Consider the following 16064-nt stretch of genomic DNA (forward strand, 5'->3'; position numbering starts at 1 on the left):
TACCATTGTCCAATGACAGAGAAACACAAGCCCACTGTTTTTCGGTTACATGCATATTTTTGGTACCACAACAATAAATATGGTCAGGCCATGCACTGCGAAAAATTTAAGTATCATTAAATTTCGTTTATAAAAAAAAATGTCAATAAGATAAACAAATAATTTCATTTCCAATGAGTCTAAGACCGAAAGCAACAACCCAAGTCACAAGTGTAAAACATCAAATATTATTAAACCCAAAACAATAAAAAAAAACGCGTACTAAATTACCGGAATAACCTTAACCGACAACGATAATTTTAAAGACAAAACCAAACCAACTTAGAAGAGAACTCTGTCTATAAAAACCTCTGCATCTCTTTCTCATTCCTAAAACCTCTCATCTCATCTCATACTCAAAAACTCAATCAATCATCTTCCAAACTTTTCAAACAGAACAAAACCTCTCTCTCTCTTTCTCTCATCTAACTTGCTTCAATGGCACGTCTTCTCTCCCGTCTCCTCGTTGAATCCAATTCTCCTTTGCCAGCGGTTGATAACTCCACGGCCGCTTTAAATTCCGATCTCGTCGTCATCCTCGCTGCTCTCCTCTGCGCTTTGATTTGCGTTCTTGGTCTCATAGCGGTTTCTCGATGCGTCTGGCTCCGTCGTCTCGCGGCCGGAAACAGAACCGCCTCAGGATCTCATCAAGGTCAATCTCCTTCGCCTCCGGTCGCAGCGGCTAACAAAGGACTCAAGAAAAAAGTCCTCCAGTCACTCCCGAAGCTCACCTTCTCCCCGGAGTCACCGTCTTCGGAGAAATTCGCCGAGTGCGCGATCTGTCTAACGGAATTCTCCGCCGGGGACGAGCTCCGGGTTTTGCCGCAGTGTGGTCACGGATTCCACGTGCCATGCATTGACACGTGGCTAGGTACTCACTCGTCTTGTCCTTCTTGCCGTCAGATCTTGGTCGTTGCCACGTGTCACAAGTGTGGCGGTTTACCCGGTAGCTCTAGCTCTGAACCCGAGTCCGTACCCGAGATTGAGATCCGAATCAAGCAAGGCGAAGATGATCCCAACTCATACTTGCCATGATCATTTTTAGTTACTTTTGGAAATTGGAACTCATTTATTTAGTTTCCTTTTGCTTTATTAGAAAACTCTATAAATTTAAATGCAGATCAGTTTTAGTGGGATAGTGTTTATTCACTCTCTAATGTGTACATGTTTTATTGTAATTTGTAAATGTTGTATGGATTATGGCAATGGAAATTTAACAGTTTGCATTGAAACCTTTTACAAGTTCTTTTAGTTTATCATAATCAAACTCATGTAATTAGTAAAAACAATAGAGACATTCTCAAACTTACTTTTTCGAATCGAGGATCAAGCTTGTTAAGTTTACATAGTTGACTGGTATTCAAAAAATTTGCTATGGAAAATATATATAGTATTTGTTTTCCAATTTTTTGGAAAAAAAATATATGTCGTTAGAGAGTATAATAATTTTAACTTTGTATATCATTACGTCCTCTTTTTGTGAAACAATTCAAATTGAACAACGACACTTGATTTAATATGAAACATATGATTTTGAGGAAATAGTATCGGGTCATTAGTGGACAGTGGACACTATCGATCGATAGCCTATTCTAGGAAGCTCAAGTTAGTCAATGTTTTTTTTTTATTCAACAATTAGTCACTAGCTGTAGCCACTATGAGTATTTAACTTGGTTAATAGTAAATTATACTATATGAATATAGAAACAAAACTGGAGTGCACATTGGATTTTCAGTTTGTTAATGTCTGAATGCAATATTAAACCATTTGAATAAATTTATTTTTTATATAAACAAATGAAAGCACTAGAAGGTGAAGGAGTATTTAATCAGGTGATTACATGAGTATTATTATAATAGCTAATTATAGAATATTCCCTAGTAATTGTTGTACCCACGATCTACCATCTCGGGCAATAGGCAAGAGGGCCTAAGTCAGGCTTGCCTAATGGGCCGAGGAGGTGTTATTGATCGGCCCATCAGGCCCGGAGAAAGGAAGGGAGCACGGAGACGTTTCGTGCTCGACAGCTCGCAGCTCGGGCCCGGTCAAAGATTCCCGCATTTAAGAGGGTTAATTAGGCTGCGCGGATCGCGCACTATTAATTCTGTATTAATTGAGTAGTAAATGGGTCGGTATAAATATGTAAGGGGGAGGTCATTTGTAAAGGATCCGATATTTTTTCCAGAAAAAGGCAATACAAATTCAAAATCTAAAACTCTTATTATTTTAGTTCGGAACTGTTTACGGCGACAAGCTCCTCCACAATTAAAATCACTTCGGAAGGAGAAGCATATTCTCTGTTCTCACAGTAATTGGGAAAGGTAACCTGGCCAGTGTGTATGGTACAAATTGTATGTAATATGTTGGCTCAATTTTCACTTTTCAATTTTCATTTTATTAATTTGTAAAGCAGCAAGCTTTTTTTTTTTTGTGCAAATAAGCAGCAAGCTAATTCTCGTGCTTTTTCAACCTTTTTTAAGTTTTGTTTTCTGGTTGTAGAATTATTACACGAGTCTGTGGTCCATTAATCATATTAATTTGTTGTGATTAGTGAATTTTCAGTTAAGATTTTTTTAAAAATGAATAATCCAAAGTTCTAGAAAAAAAATTATACATTACGCAAAATATCTACCATCACTCATAATTTAGAATGAGTTAAAATAAAGGGAAATTTATAAAAACAGGCATTATTATGGAGTGAGATTCGGAATTAGGCATTTGAACAGTGAAAGGCACAACAATACACACAAACATCACTGTGTCTGACTATTTTGCCCTTATGCATAATGAACAAGAATTTGAATTTCTTGTATGGTTGTACCGATCGACGCGATGTGATGACATGAGAAGCGTCTGAGAAGAGAAGCAACAGATGACGTTTATAACATTTTTTTGTTTTTGTTCATCAAAATTTTTAATGAAATATATAATGTGTTTTCTGTCCACACCAACACTAATATTTGTTTTATAAGTGAACTATGTATCTTATTAGTAATATGGTCAATAAATAAATTAGAATTTGGTTTTTCTAGGAAACTAACTGAAACAAACCACTACATCAACATCCAGTTAGCTATAGACTCACAAATAAAACACTACTCATTTTTTGTATTGAAATGATGAAGTCCATATATCCAGATGATTGGTCCACGTCCATATTTCCATGATAACTGGCTGAACATATCTTTAGAAACTAGCTGAAACAAAACAGATTATGCGAGAAAGAAGCAGATGAAGGAAGTAAACACCTTCCCATGAAAGTGAAATTAATAAATTGCCTTTAGAAGACGTTGAAGAGAGTTCAACATTTGTTTCACCTACAAAAATTCAGATCAGCATAGTATACTAAGAGACTATAACACTTTTGAAACCAGAACATCCTCATAATGTTAGTTATAACTAAGTTGGCAACTATTCCATGTACCATAATACCATATGTTGGAGATATCTAAATTTTCTGTCCATCTAGACTAAGATGGTTCAATGAACCCAAAGGAAATCAATATAACAATACGGTGGTGTTCATAACTATACCCTAAAACCAAGAGGGATGAATGAACCCAAGGGGAAAAAATTTAACTACGATGTGATAATCAAAAATATACCCTAAAGCCAAGGCAGATGACTAAACCCAAGTGAAACCAAGTTAATTTTGCTGTGGTAAGCAAAACTATACCCTAAAGCCAATGCAGACAAATGAGAACCCAAAGAGAAACAAATTAAACTCGCAGTGATTATATGTGCATTGCCAAATATTATTTCCTTACCTTTTGACAAATAATTGAATTTCTTAGCGATTGTTGAAACTGAAACGAATGAGAAAGATAGTTGAAAGTCACACACAGAAAAATGTTCAGAAAATTGCACAAAAAAAAAAAAAAAAAAAAGTAATTACGAAATTTGAGTTTGGTGATTCAAAGCAAACGAGAAGAGGATAAAAACATATATATACTGCTCCATGGAATTCCATGGTCATACCAAAATCAGGGCACAACATTGGCATATTTATCGATTCGAATCTCCACTCTGACATACTTCTTATTTTTCATTGAATCTCGCCCAGATTGGCACAGCAATCTACCATAGCAAACAGAGCCATAAAATAAACATATCAACATAAATCGTTACCATTGTTCGCCTTAAGGCTAGACGACCGTGGGAGTAAAGACCGCGACGACTGTATATTGAATTCGGTGGCTTTAGTTTCCATGATTTCTCCGTCGCCACTGCAACAAGCGCAACCACACTCAATCGACACATATTCCTAATTGTTGCCATGATAGTAGGAATACGAAACCAAAGCGTTGTGGAGTCGGACTGATTGATTTTGGTAGAGAGCAAAAGAATTGAGTTTGCTGTCACGAACAGTAAACCTTTTTCCCAATTTTAAAACTGCAATCTGCCCATAAAAAGAGATCGACAATAACATTAACAAGACGAGGGTAGAATAGTCATTTTGCAAGTTTTGAATGCCTAAAGTCGAAGACTATTTCGTGAATGCCTAATTCAGAGGGGCAATGGGCTTTTGATGCCTAAATTTTAATTAACTCTAAAATAAATGTGGAAATATCATAAAACTAATATGTTATAGGGATAGTATAATATAATTGAAAGAGTCCAAATGACTGCAAGAAATTCTTTTTGTCTTGCATTCTAGCTTTTTAAGTTGTGACCTAACAAAATAGATGTTTTAGGAAGGGAACTATAGATTTATAAATTAATGCATGATTTAGTTTATAAACAACAAATGGGTGAATAGTTATATAGAAGCTAATTAACATGAGTATTATTCGTTTCTTAGAGGAGCCGTTGAATTAAATATATACGGCGGATGCATGGTCCACCGGTCACAAGCATGTCCACTACGGAAAGTGCCTACTATTTGTGCTTAGTGCTGCTAACCATATTGTGTAAGGGATATTTATATTTTAATTTTAATTAATTTTAAAATCAACGAAAACTTATGACCATTAATCTAAAGTTCAAATTATAGTGGACTGTGAGAGAAATCATATTATATTGAACATTTATGCATATAAATAGTTAAATTACTGAAATCATATATATTTTCTTTCAAATCAAAGACGAAATTTCTTAATATAATCTCTTAGATTATACTAATTCACATGCCTTAATAAAATGGTGTTAGTCTGAAATTCAATTTATGGATATCTCTTTTGTTTAATTAGTAAGGATATTTGTACTGGCCTGCATGTGTGTGTGATGTACTTTAAAATCACAAACTTTAAAATCACAAACCATAAACAGAAAGTTTCCAAAAACAATAAACATTTTGTTGATAATAAGACCAATTTCGGGAAGGTGTAGCGCTTATAACTCTTTAACGTATTATCAGGTACGTAAATTTATTACTACCATTTTTGTTAAGCTTTTTAATTTATTTATGATTCTCTAAGTCTAAGTATCGACTTTTGGGAATTAGCGTGATAAAAAGAGAGTATGAGCTTCAAGAGGATCCCTGCATATATATTGAAAGCATAAACTCATATACAATTTGGTTTAAGGGAGCTGAATTCGAACGTGAAGCTCGTGTGAGGTTGTTGCGAGGTCGTAAGGATCGAGTGTAAAACAGTCTTTTCCGTGTGCATGATGTAGTCAGTTATGAAGTTCCGTTATGTAAAAAGTTAGCTAGAGTTTCACGATCATTAATTACAAATGTTGTTTATAGTGAAATTATATCATGGAAATTTAAAAACTAACTTTTGTGAGGGATATTTTTGAAATCTTCTCCCAAGAAAGAGATGTAGAAACCAGAAAGTGAAGAGAATGCTTTATGTTTTGTCGAAGGACTATAAATTCTTAGACTAAAATGATGAGAGTTGTAAAGTTCACCAATGAGGCTGGAGATTCCATATTTTATGTTCAACACTAGTACTATTTTGTGCATTACTGATTGTTTCTGTTTATTACGTGAATGATTAATAACCACTTTTTAAAACGAGTGTTGCAAAATAAATATTTCCATATAAAAAGAGTATTTACCCGGTCTAGCTTCGTACACCATTGTTCACGTTGTTAATTGTTTCGAACTTAGTTATTATATAGTGTTATACATGTCAAAATTACTATATTCACATTTTGACAATCACAACGTTTAATTTGTTTGTTCAAAATATTTTACTGCATGTAAATGCAATTGGCAAACAACATAATTTCATTTTTCTGTTTCACGTTTACTACATATAAGAAAAACATGGTATATATATATATATATGAAAAAAAAGTGTGTGTTTATAATCTAAAAAGTGTGGATTCATTGTGTGTGTGTGCGCGCATATGCTAAATATAAACATAGACAGGCATATAAAATAGAGATAAAACAAAAATGGCAAAGGCAAAGAATCCATCAAACTCTGTAGTTTATATATACTAAGTGTCGACCTTTTAGCACGACTAGAAAGTTCCATTTCTAGTGGGTGGATTCGATCGATGATTTCACCTTTTATATATGCAGTTTAATTGATCCCTTTATGATTATAAAAGTTTTGTTTTTATGAGAATATTTGATAGTGGTGAAGAAAAGAAAAAAGAAAAAAGCACCGGTGAAGAATTTGAAAGCGTTGTCAGCATTTTTGACTGACGACGAATAACTAGTTGGGTTGGGTCATTCTTTTGATTCTCTCAACGGCCCAAACAGGGTCTTATTGGATTCTCGTAACGGCCTACGTGCATTTAAAAAAAAAAAATTGGGGATTGCCGAATATTTTCGGGGTATTGAACCCGACGTGAATCGAACACGCAACCTTCTGATCTGGAGTCAGACGCGCTACCATTGCGCCACGGATCCCCTTGTTTTATTAGTACATATAACTATATATATAGTCTATAATATATAGAATTGAAATAAAACATGGGAATTGTTTGGTCCTTCCTTGGCATGAATGAAATGGCGTCCATTGATTCTCTCCAATTCCACTCTCTCTCCAATGTCCAGGTAAAATCGAACCCATCTCTTCTCCACTTTAGACTTACCAATTCTTGCTTTTTCCGGTGAATCATATCTTAAATCTCGCGTCTTTTGTTGTTGTTATTGTTTTGGTACCCTAGTCGTCGATTGGAAAAGCCAAGCTTCGGATTCCTTCAAATCTGGTTGTGTTCAGAAGAAGACCCGTGAATCTCAACTGGGTTCAAGTCGAAACTAAGCGAAGGTTCGTGTGCAGAGCGATTGGTGATTCCTCTACTCCGGATGAAGATATTCAGAATACTCAGAATGATGATAATGTTGTTGCTGTTGTTACAACGACTGAGAGTAACATTCCCAGTGATTCCGAGAATTCAGTTTCGAGATTCCGGAGTATGATTACCACACTCCCTCCTGTCGTCTTCGTGGTATGTATGATTCTCTCTTATCGCTTCAAGTTTTGGTTTTGATTTTTATTTTGTTTTGCCCTGTAAAAATCTGGTTTTGATTGATCTCTCCTTCACTATGATACCAATTAGAATTGATGTTGTTTCTGGATAGTTTATTAGTTTACTGTCCTGAATAGGAAATGTTATACGTTCTTAGTTTCGTTTAAGCCCTCTTTCCTTTGATTGGTGCTATATGTTAGTGAGGTCTAAAGTGGAAATGGCAAAAAGAAAACAGGTTTAGTTTCTGGTGATTCTTCTCTTCATTGGTGTCTTACGGCACATGGATTTGGATTTTTATTTGGGTATTTTAAAATCTTCTCTGTTTTAGATGAGAAAGTGCTCAGGGAACAGCGTTTGGATAGGGATCTGCATCGCAGCTACTGTTTTGGTCGCTGCTATTAGGGCTTATGCAGTCAGAAAGTCAAGAGATAACCAACCTGCTGGCTCGGTTGCTGATCTTGTCAGACGTGGCCAGCTAAGATCTGGTGATAGAAGAGGCATGTATGAAACTCAACGCACACACTCTTTATCTTCTTTACAGTTCTCACTCTAAATAACCAAAACTTCGATTCATATGTAGATGGATGTGTGTTACACAGTTTGGTCTAACTTGTCTAATCGTATGATGTTTTTCATTTTTTCTTTATCAGCTCCAAATCTCTTAACTACGAGGATCCTTTCAACAATCCATTTGTGAAACTTGATCAAGGAAACTCAACGGTAGAGATGTGCGGGAAAGTCTATCGGCTAGCTCCAGTCACACTTACAGAGAAAGAACAAACTATTCATCAGAAAAGAAGGTCAAGAGCATACCAATGGAAGAGACCAACGATTTTTCTCAAAGAAGGAGACTCGATACCGCCTGATGTTGATCCTGATACAGTCAGATGGATACCAGCCAATCATCCGTTTGCAACCACGGTTAGCGATATTGATCAAGACCTTGCCCAGACCAATGTTTACCAGAAGCAAGGTGTTCCTTTCCGGATTCGAGCTGAGCATGAAGCTATGCAGAAAAAGCTTGAAGCTTTACAGAATGTAAGCTTTTTTTTTTCTTTCTCTCAGAGCTAATATTTGTATTTCGTGGGAAATCAGTAGGGTACCAAGAATTATGATTGATGAGTTTGTTTTGTACAGGAAGAGAAACTGAATAATCTGAGTATTGACAGTCAAAATGCCAGAGATTTTCAGAGACCGTACAAGTTTGCAACCAACCCCGACGGTGAAAATATCCAGAAGAATCCTCAGGATAATCTTACAGGCAATCCATCTTCTGAGGAGACGCAAAAGACTTGAGACTCACTAAGCTAGTTGTACTGTACATACAGTTTTCCCCTCGAGAATCACACTTGCGTTCCAAGAAACTGTGGAGCTTTTCTTTGTAGTAAACCTCACTCCAAAGCCTAAATCTATGTTTTTTTTTTTTTTCTATTTACTTTGCCATCAGAATTTGGAAGCCTCAATGATTCTAAGGTATTGGTCATGGAAATCAGAAAGAGGGAAAATTACGGATTATTAGATTGATTTTAATTATAAAACAGGAAAAAGAAGAGAAACAAAAACGAAATGAAGGTATCTGAGAACCAAAACAAAAAGGGGATGAAGAGAATCTTAGGTACACAGAGCAAATGAAGAAGAAGAATCAAGGTTACAAATTATATATCCTTAGAAGGAGCAGAAGCTTGAGCTTGAGCTCCAAAGGCAAAGTAGTCTGTGATAACTTCCAAAGGCATGCCTTTAGTCTCCGGGACTTTCATGTAAACGAAGATCCATGAGATAACGCAAACCGCAGCGTAAATGCTGAAAACACCAACTAGTCCGATGGAGCTGAGGAGGACGGGAAGTGAGTAAGTGACAATAATGTCTCCTATCCAGAAAACCATAGCGCAAATGGCGATGCAGAGACCACGGACTCTTGTTGGGAAGATTTCAGAACAGAGGATGTTTGGAATCGGACCGTAACCCATCACGAAGAAGCAGAAGTAGAGCACGACACAGCTCGTGGAGAGTGCTGCGTTCACGACTTTGCTGATGTGGACAAGCTCGCTAATGACGAGAATGATAAGTGAGACGATGAGAACTGGGATTGTCCAGAGAAGTAATGACCTGCAAAGTGAAATAGAGATGATTTCAGAATCATGAGAAAACAAGGAAACAGGTAAAAGAATCTTGTAGATTTTGATATATATATATACCTTCTTCCAGAGACATCCATGAGTCTCATGGCAACGACAATGGCTGGGAGCATGAGTAAAGTTGTTAAACCACTGATGAGGAATGATGCAGAGATAGAACTTAGTCCGAAGCTCGAAAGAAGAATATCTACGCCAGCCCGTTCAAGAATCTGAGGAGTGTAGTAGAGAACTCCATTGATACCCGAAAACTGCATACAAGGTTAAAAAAAAGCCCACAAGTCAGAGGATATAAGAGTATTTGTGTGTGAACAATCAAAAGTTTCATCTTTACCTGTTGTAGTATCTGAATGCCAACACCAACGACCAACGCACGCTTGACACCAGGTTCAAGAAGAGCAGACCAGAGTGGTCCAGAGGCAGCGGTTTTCTCAGGGGGAACCATGGCAGATCCAAGCATTGATTTAGGACCAAGAACGGATCTGCTTACTAGTGCAGAAGCGTGAATGTAGCTGCCTCCACCATCAGGACCTCCTGGAACAGAAATGATCGAGCCACGGCGAGATTCAGTTCCATCTTCTCTAAGATAATACCTTTTGTATTCGCCGTTTTCATATCTATATCCCATATGCCAACCACCACCAATTCCCATACTGCTTTCACCGTTGCCTTGCATAAGCGTACTGTGTCGTCTCATGCTAAGTGTGCTTCCGCTTGTAGGATGCGGGATCATGTCCTTGTCCATACTAGTCGTCTGGCGTGACATTAACGGGCTACGTAGATCGTTATCCGAGTCATCATCATCACCGGCACCATCATCACTTGCATAGTCATCATTGTCTTTATTGTAATGGCTCTCTATGTCCTTCTCCCAGTGAGCCGGTTTACCGTGAGGTGCATCAGCATTAGTACTGAACATGCTTCCGGAATGAGGAAAGATCCCACTCCGCCTGTTTCCACCTGCTTCTGGCATCTTTTCGTGAAGACTACCGAATAGATTGACGAGTGGATCTTTGAGGATCATGCTTTGGTTTGCTAAGCTACCGTGGCGAGAGTGTAAAGCAAGTGAACTCTGGTGTTCAGGGACAGGTCTAGCAATGTAGGATTGATGCTCGTGTGTTCCGTAAAGACGCATTTGTCCATCCTCATCAACGGTTTCAAGAGCATCATCTCCTTCATGATCTTCCAAAGTTACTAAGAGATCCTCCATTGTTTTCTCTCCTCCTATATCTAGTCCTTCAACTAGCAAAGCCATCTCATCTGCAAAATATATAAAAAGAACAACGTTAAAAGCGTAATCTGAGTGATATATATAACCGAAGAAATATAGCGAGAAGAAACCTTACCGGTAACATCTTCTCTGCCACATAACTGTTGAAGAACCTTCTTAGCCTCATCCATCCTTCCTTTACTAACAAGCCAACGAGGAGACTCGGGCAAGAAAAACACGGAGAGAAACAAATAAACAAGAGAAGGGATGGAGAGGACACCGAGCATCCCTCTCCAGCTAGGCGAATCGCTTAGGGACATAGTGAAAACCATACAGTAAGACAAAAACATTCCACCAGAGCCAAGAAACTGAGGGAGTGTATTCAACTGTCCTCTGATCTCTGGAGGAGCGGTTTCAGAGATGTAAACAGGGACAAGCGTAACAGCGAGTCCAGCACCAAACCCATTAAGAAGCCTAGCAAAGCACAGAACATAGACATTGGGAGACCATAGCATGATCAAACCGCATACGAAATACATGACTGATGACAAAATCAGCATGGGGCGTCTCCCGAGCCAATCAGATATAGGTCCTGAACAAGTCGTGATGACCGTGGCACCTATCAGTGACATAGCAACCACAAGACCCTGAACAGAGGTTGGTAGATTCAAGTCGTTGTTGATATAAACCATAGCTCCTACAATTCAAATCCAATACACAACATAGCAACAATATCAAATCTCAAACAAGTTGATACGTTTGATGATGATCCAACTTGCGGTAACATCAAAGAGTAAAAGTAAAAAAAGAAAAAGGAAACAAACCAGCAATGGTGGCATTGTCCCATCCTTGCAAGAAATTGCCGATAGTGGCGGCGAGAGCAACGAGTGTCGCTCCCTTCATTGTTCAACCAACCCTAAAACACACCAACCAACCAACCAATTCAAATCAAATTCAGTGATTCCTTATTTAAAAGTTTCTAACTTTCAGTCAAACCATATAAAAAAAATCTAATATTTTCCAAATCGAGATCTAAATCTTCACCAATTCACAAAATGTTAAAGTCTAATAAAACCTTTTTTTTATTTTACTCAATTAGACTAAAAACTCTAAACAGAAACTCATCAAAATGGTAATGAAAATATACAGTACCCTCGAAAGAGAAAAGAAAAAGAAAAAACATATGTGAGACAGTGAGAGAGAGAGAGCAAAAGAGATTTACAAACAAAGAAAACAAAGAAGATAGATAGCTTCACTTTGTGGGAAAAGAAAAAAGGTCTCACCTTTAGTAGAATTCTACGGCAATTACGAGGAAATGAGAAAGCTTTCCTCTTTGCTTGTAGTCTCTCCAATATATTTATATAAAGCAGAAGAAGAAGAAGAAGAAGAAGAAGAAGAAGAAGAGGCGTTGAAATTGGTGTGATTATGATTTGGACTCGTTTGAATGATTTTTGCCAAGTTTAGAGATTTGTTTTTTTTTAAATTTTTATTTTTTCAGACAAAAACTCCGGTCGTGGAATCTACAATAAAGACAAAAAGAAAAATTGTTTTTTTTTTTTTTTTTACAATTATTAGTTTATTACCACCACCAAAAAAAAAAAATGCGATCGGTTCCCAAGAGAGGGAGAATCTGCCGAGAAAATTCTCACCGCCGGGATTAGCTTTCCTAGGGAAAGTGAAAAATTTCACATTCAGTTTGTCTTCTGGCGGCTAAAAATATGAGGAGGAGAGCGATTTATGGAGAGAGTTGTAATGGTTTTCAAACCTTTATATAGAAAACTCATTTAGACTAATAAAAAAAAATCTAAGCCTTCTTGTACTATCAAAAAGTTTTACAAGATATGGGAAACAATAATGTTATTAAAAAAAAAAAAATCATTGTCATGACTCGTGTATGAGTAGATTTAGGAGGATGATAAGTTTAAGGGGGGGGGGGGGGGGGGGGGGGGGGGTCCTTCTTATTGCAACATGGATTACGACTAACATTTTGGTTTCTTTTAAGAAAAAAATTAATGTATGAATGTTACATTCCCAATTGTATCTTGTTGATAACAAGAGTGTGGTCCGGTCGTCTGTCACTTTCTTGTAAAAGTGTGACCTTCTTTTTAGTCATTGTTCTTTTTCAAATTTATTAAGAAAAAAACAAATTTTATTTTTCTATTTTTGCATGGATAACTTTTTCAATATTGGTTAAGAAAACAAAAACATTATTAATAGATTGTGTAAATGGTTTATCAACTAACCTAATACTGAATACTTATTTATCTGTTAACAATTTACTTTTATTACTTAAAAATGAGGTTCAACCATTAAAACTAAAAAAAAAAAAGTAATTTTTTTAACAGAATATAAAGAAATAAGAACCAAATATCAAAACTTGTCAATTGTCTTAAAATTAAATTTAAATAGGATAAGATAATCAAAACAATAAATAAATTTAAAAAGAAGAAAATTATGCCAAGATCTGTCATAAATTGACCAATCTAAGTGCTTTAATGTTAAATCTTTGAGAAATTCTATTAAAAATAAATATTTATTATTATTCTTATGATGGTTATTGTCCAAATATTTACTTATATCTATAATGGAAGAATTTGCCAAAATGCTGCAAATGTGGATCAATCGGATGGTTTTGATATTAAATTCATCAACAATCAATTTTTAGTTAAGACAAAGATTTAATCGTTAAAACGGATAATTTTCGTTTATACACGAAAAAAACAAAATCGAATCTCATAATTTGTCGTTATTTTAAAATTCAACTTATATGGATGGTATAGAAGATAAAAACAGAAAAAATTAACTAAAAAACTTCGTCGATGTGTTGTAATCCGATCGTCGTGATGTTGAGTTCATTAACTACTAAAAGTTTATATTAATAAAAAATGTTTTATTAATATTAAGTATATATTACTATGTTTTTTTATCTATTGTTTTTATTTATTACAATGCGAATGAACATTATTTACATAGGTAATTAAACGCGATATAGAGCGAATACGTCGCGCTAAATTTCTATTTGGCATATCCTAAGTTAGAATCTTAAGAAATAAAGTGGTAAATAAATGTATATAAGTAATATGTTATATATTTATATACATATAAGTAATATCTTATGGTATCCAAATCTCAGAAGAGACCAAAAAGAAACAGCAATGAAGGTGAAAACGTTTTAATAAATTAGGACCGGATCAATGTGGAACATGCAAAAACAGAGGATCCACGTTATAATTCAACATCTCAATCGATGTCGCAAGTTAATAACGTGTTCACTGGTATCTTTTCCATTATATTCCTTTCGTTAATCTTCTATTCTCATATGACATAATCATTTTATTTTCAAATTTTCAGTTTAGAACAACATACATAAGTGCACATCCTAACTACAAGCTATTGGATTACCTAGGCTAATATACATCATTACGAACACTAAACATAGTCCGGATGGCAAAATTCTACGTAACGAAAGTACGGAATATTCCAAAGATATTTACAACTTGTTTATCAAATCAAAATCAAATATTCCAACTTGGGAATGTCACACTTTGAATCATAAGATTGATGGGGATTAACATTTTGGTGCTAATAAGTTACAGGAATTCACATGTGATCATGTGGCTTAATTATATCAGCTTATAACTTCGTAGAATCATACACACACACACACACACAATCGTGGATCTACGGTAAATTTACGGTAAGAGAAAAGAAGACAATATAGGTTTTTTTTCTTCTTTGACAAAATTGGAGGGAAATTATCAAAGATTACATTAAAAATTTAATATTTAAAAACTAAAATAAAGAAAATTAAGAGACAGATGGGGTTACTGCAACGCGAGACGAACATGGCGTCGATGAGAGGGCATGTGATTTTATAATATTAGTGCTTTGTCACTTTCTCACGTACCTTTACATGCCCTACCAATTACTTCTCCTCTACTTGTATTTTCTATATTATAAATTTCAACAATGATAGCAAATATATATATATATATATATATATATATAGTTTTTTAAAAGAATTATGTGGCAAGTTGATGCTTTTATTAGTCAGCGCAAAGGCTATTTGTGTATGAAGAAAATCTAACGTCCTTTTTTCATATTACTAATAAGTCTATTAACTCTGAAATAATACTATTTTTTATCAAAAAACAAACTCTATAATAATAGATATCATATATATACAACCTAAGAAAGATAGACAACGGTCTTTTTCTTCATAGAGTTCGTGCTCCCAAATCATTCGAGCATCTCCGACCACGTGTCTCCACCTCAAACGGATCTTTGTATGTTTTAAATTATCATTTATTTTATTTTATACATTATTTTTGTTGATTTTGTCCCTGCAAAAGAAATAGCATTTGTTTATTTCATTTACTTACAAGTAGCCAGTAGGTGTCCTGTAAAGTTAGAACCAGTGAGTTTTCAGTTGAACTTGTACATGATTCATGTCATGTTTTAAATGAATCCACTTTATGAAAAATATATGGTGTTAATATTTTGTTCGTACTCCATAGTGGTTGGTGGGTCATCATTATAGAATTAAGTTTTACGAATTAGGTTGTAAAATATGCATATCTTAATCAGCCATTAACTGATTAAAAACTAGTAAGCAGATGAAGATCCTTATCCTCCTGACTTTGTTATCAGAAATCTTGGTGGATTGACAGGTCAAACTTTGTTCTTTACAGAATAATATCTTATAATACTTCACTTTTATCTCATGTTTCAGGAATTATGTTTAAGCAATTCAAAAAGTGAACAAAAGAAGAGTTGAGCTAACTGTCCGTCGATAAAAGTTTAGCCTTCGGTCCTAGTTCCCTTATACTGTCATTTAAAATAGCTTGACATGCTAAGTTGCTAACATTAAAGCCCACCAAACAACTTCTACATTGATGATTATTCCACTTTGACGACTCCCATCCCATGGAAAGGGTTAGTGATTATGGGCCGGATGTGTTATTTGTTTAATTAAAAAGTGCCTACAATATGATTGGTGATTTCGAGACATGTGAAGAAGTTGCATTACGTTAGTTAAATTACATACCTTGTTAAACCACTTTTTGCCTTTTTGGGCTTTCTTTTTGTTGAGATATTGAGGTTACATCTTATCATCGAAACCATGAATCTGTGTGTAGTGCTTTTAGCCTTTTATAATGTAGTGCAAAGAATCTGTAGTGCAAAGAAATTGAAAAAAAATCTTGAAGTGAAAATCATCCTTATTCACCCACCTCTATATATGTGGGCTCAGTATGGGCTTGTTTAGGAGCAAGATCATATATATGACACAGAGGCTTCTCTAACATGATTC

At 35.5% G+C, this 16064-nt stretch overlaps 3 protein-coding genes and 1 non-coding gene across 8 annotated transcripts; 2 read left to right on the forward strand and 2 right to left on the reverse strand.

The window, feature by feature from the left end:
- Positions 1–333: 333 nt before the first annotated feature.
- LOC104756437 (RING-H2 finger protein ATL80) lies at positions 334–1271 on the forward strand. Its single transcript, XM_010479033.3, has one exon. It carries the CDS (start codon positions 478–480, stop codon positions 1072–1074), a length of 597 nt encoding a protein of 198 aa, XP_010477335.1. The 5' UTR covers positions 334–477; the 3' UTR covers positions 1075–1271.
- A 5505-nt stretch (positions 1272–6776) lies between these two features.
- Positions 6777–6848, reverse strand: TRNAW-CCA (transfer RNA tryptophan (anticodon CCA)). The gene has a single exon. It is a non-coding gene; the product is annotated as a tRNA-Trp (tRNA).
- A 14-nt stretch (positions 6849–6862) lies between these two features.
- LOC104759319 (protein MULTIPLE CHLOROPLAST DIVISION SITE 1) lies at positions 6863–8842 on the forward strand. Of its 2 annotated transcripts, none has more exons than XM_010482266.2 (5): positions 6863–6995; positions 7109–7390; positions 7740–7912; positions 8062–8449; positions 8549–8842. In XM_010482266.2, exons 1-5 carry the CDS (start codon positions 6912–6914, stop codon positions 8705–8707), a joined length of 1086 nt encoding a protein of 361 aa, XP_010480568.2. In that variant the 5' UTR covers positions 6863–6911; the 3' UTR covers positions 8708–8842. The 2 variants fall into 2 exon arrangements, 1 of the variants encoding a protein (XP_010480568.2); XR_015586966.1 differs by having other exon boundaries at positions 6917–6995; positions 7740–7908.
- A 65-nt stretch (positions 8843–8907) lies between these two features.
- On the reverse strand, positions 8908–12730 carry LOC104756438 (monosaccharide-sensing protein 1). 4 transcript variants are annotated; one of them, XM_087495666.1, is made up of 7 exons: positions 12403–12559; positions 12037–12273; positions 11578–11669; positions 10890–11450; positions 9878–10803; positions 9607–9794; positions 8908–9517 (listed from the first exon to the last, which is right to left on the reverse strand). In XM_087495666.1, exons 3-7 carry the CDS (start codon positions 11654–11656, stop codon positions 9067–9069), a joined length of 2205 nt encoding a protein of 734 aa, XP_087351792.1. In that variant the 5' UTR covers positions 11657–11669; positions 12037–12273; positions 12403–12559; the 3' UTR covers positions 8908–9066. The 4 variants fall into 4 exon arrangements, with proteins under 4 accessions (XP_087351792.1, XP_010477336.2, XP_010477338.2 ...); XM_010479034.3 differs by having other exon boundaries at positions 12037–12730; XM_010479036.3 differs by lacking the exon at positions 12037–12273 and having other exon boundaries at positions 12403–12564.
- Between the last annotated feature and the right edge of the window lie 3334 nt (positions 12731–16064).

The sequence above is a fragment of the Camelina sativa genome, chromosome 17, assembly GCF_030686135.1.
Source record: "Camelina sativa cultivar CO46 ecotype springtype chromosome 17, ASM3068613v1".
Lineage (NCBI taxonomy): Eukaryota > Viridiplantae > Streptophyta > Magnoliopsida > Brassicales > Brassicaceae > Camelina > Camelina sativa.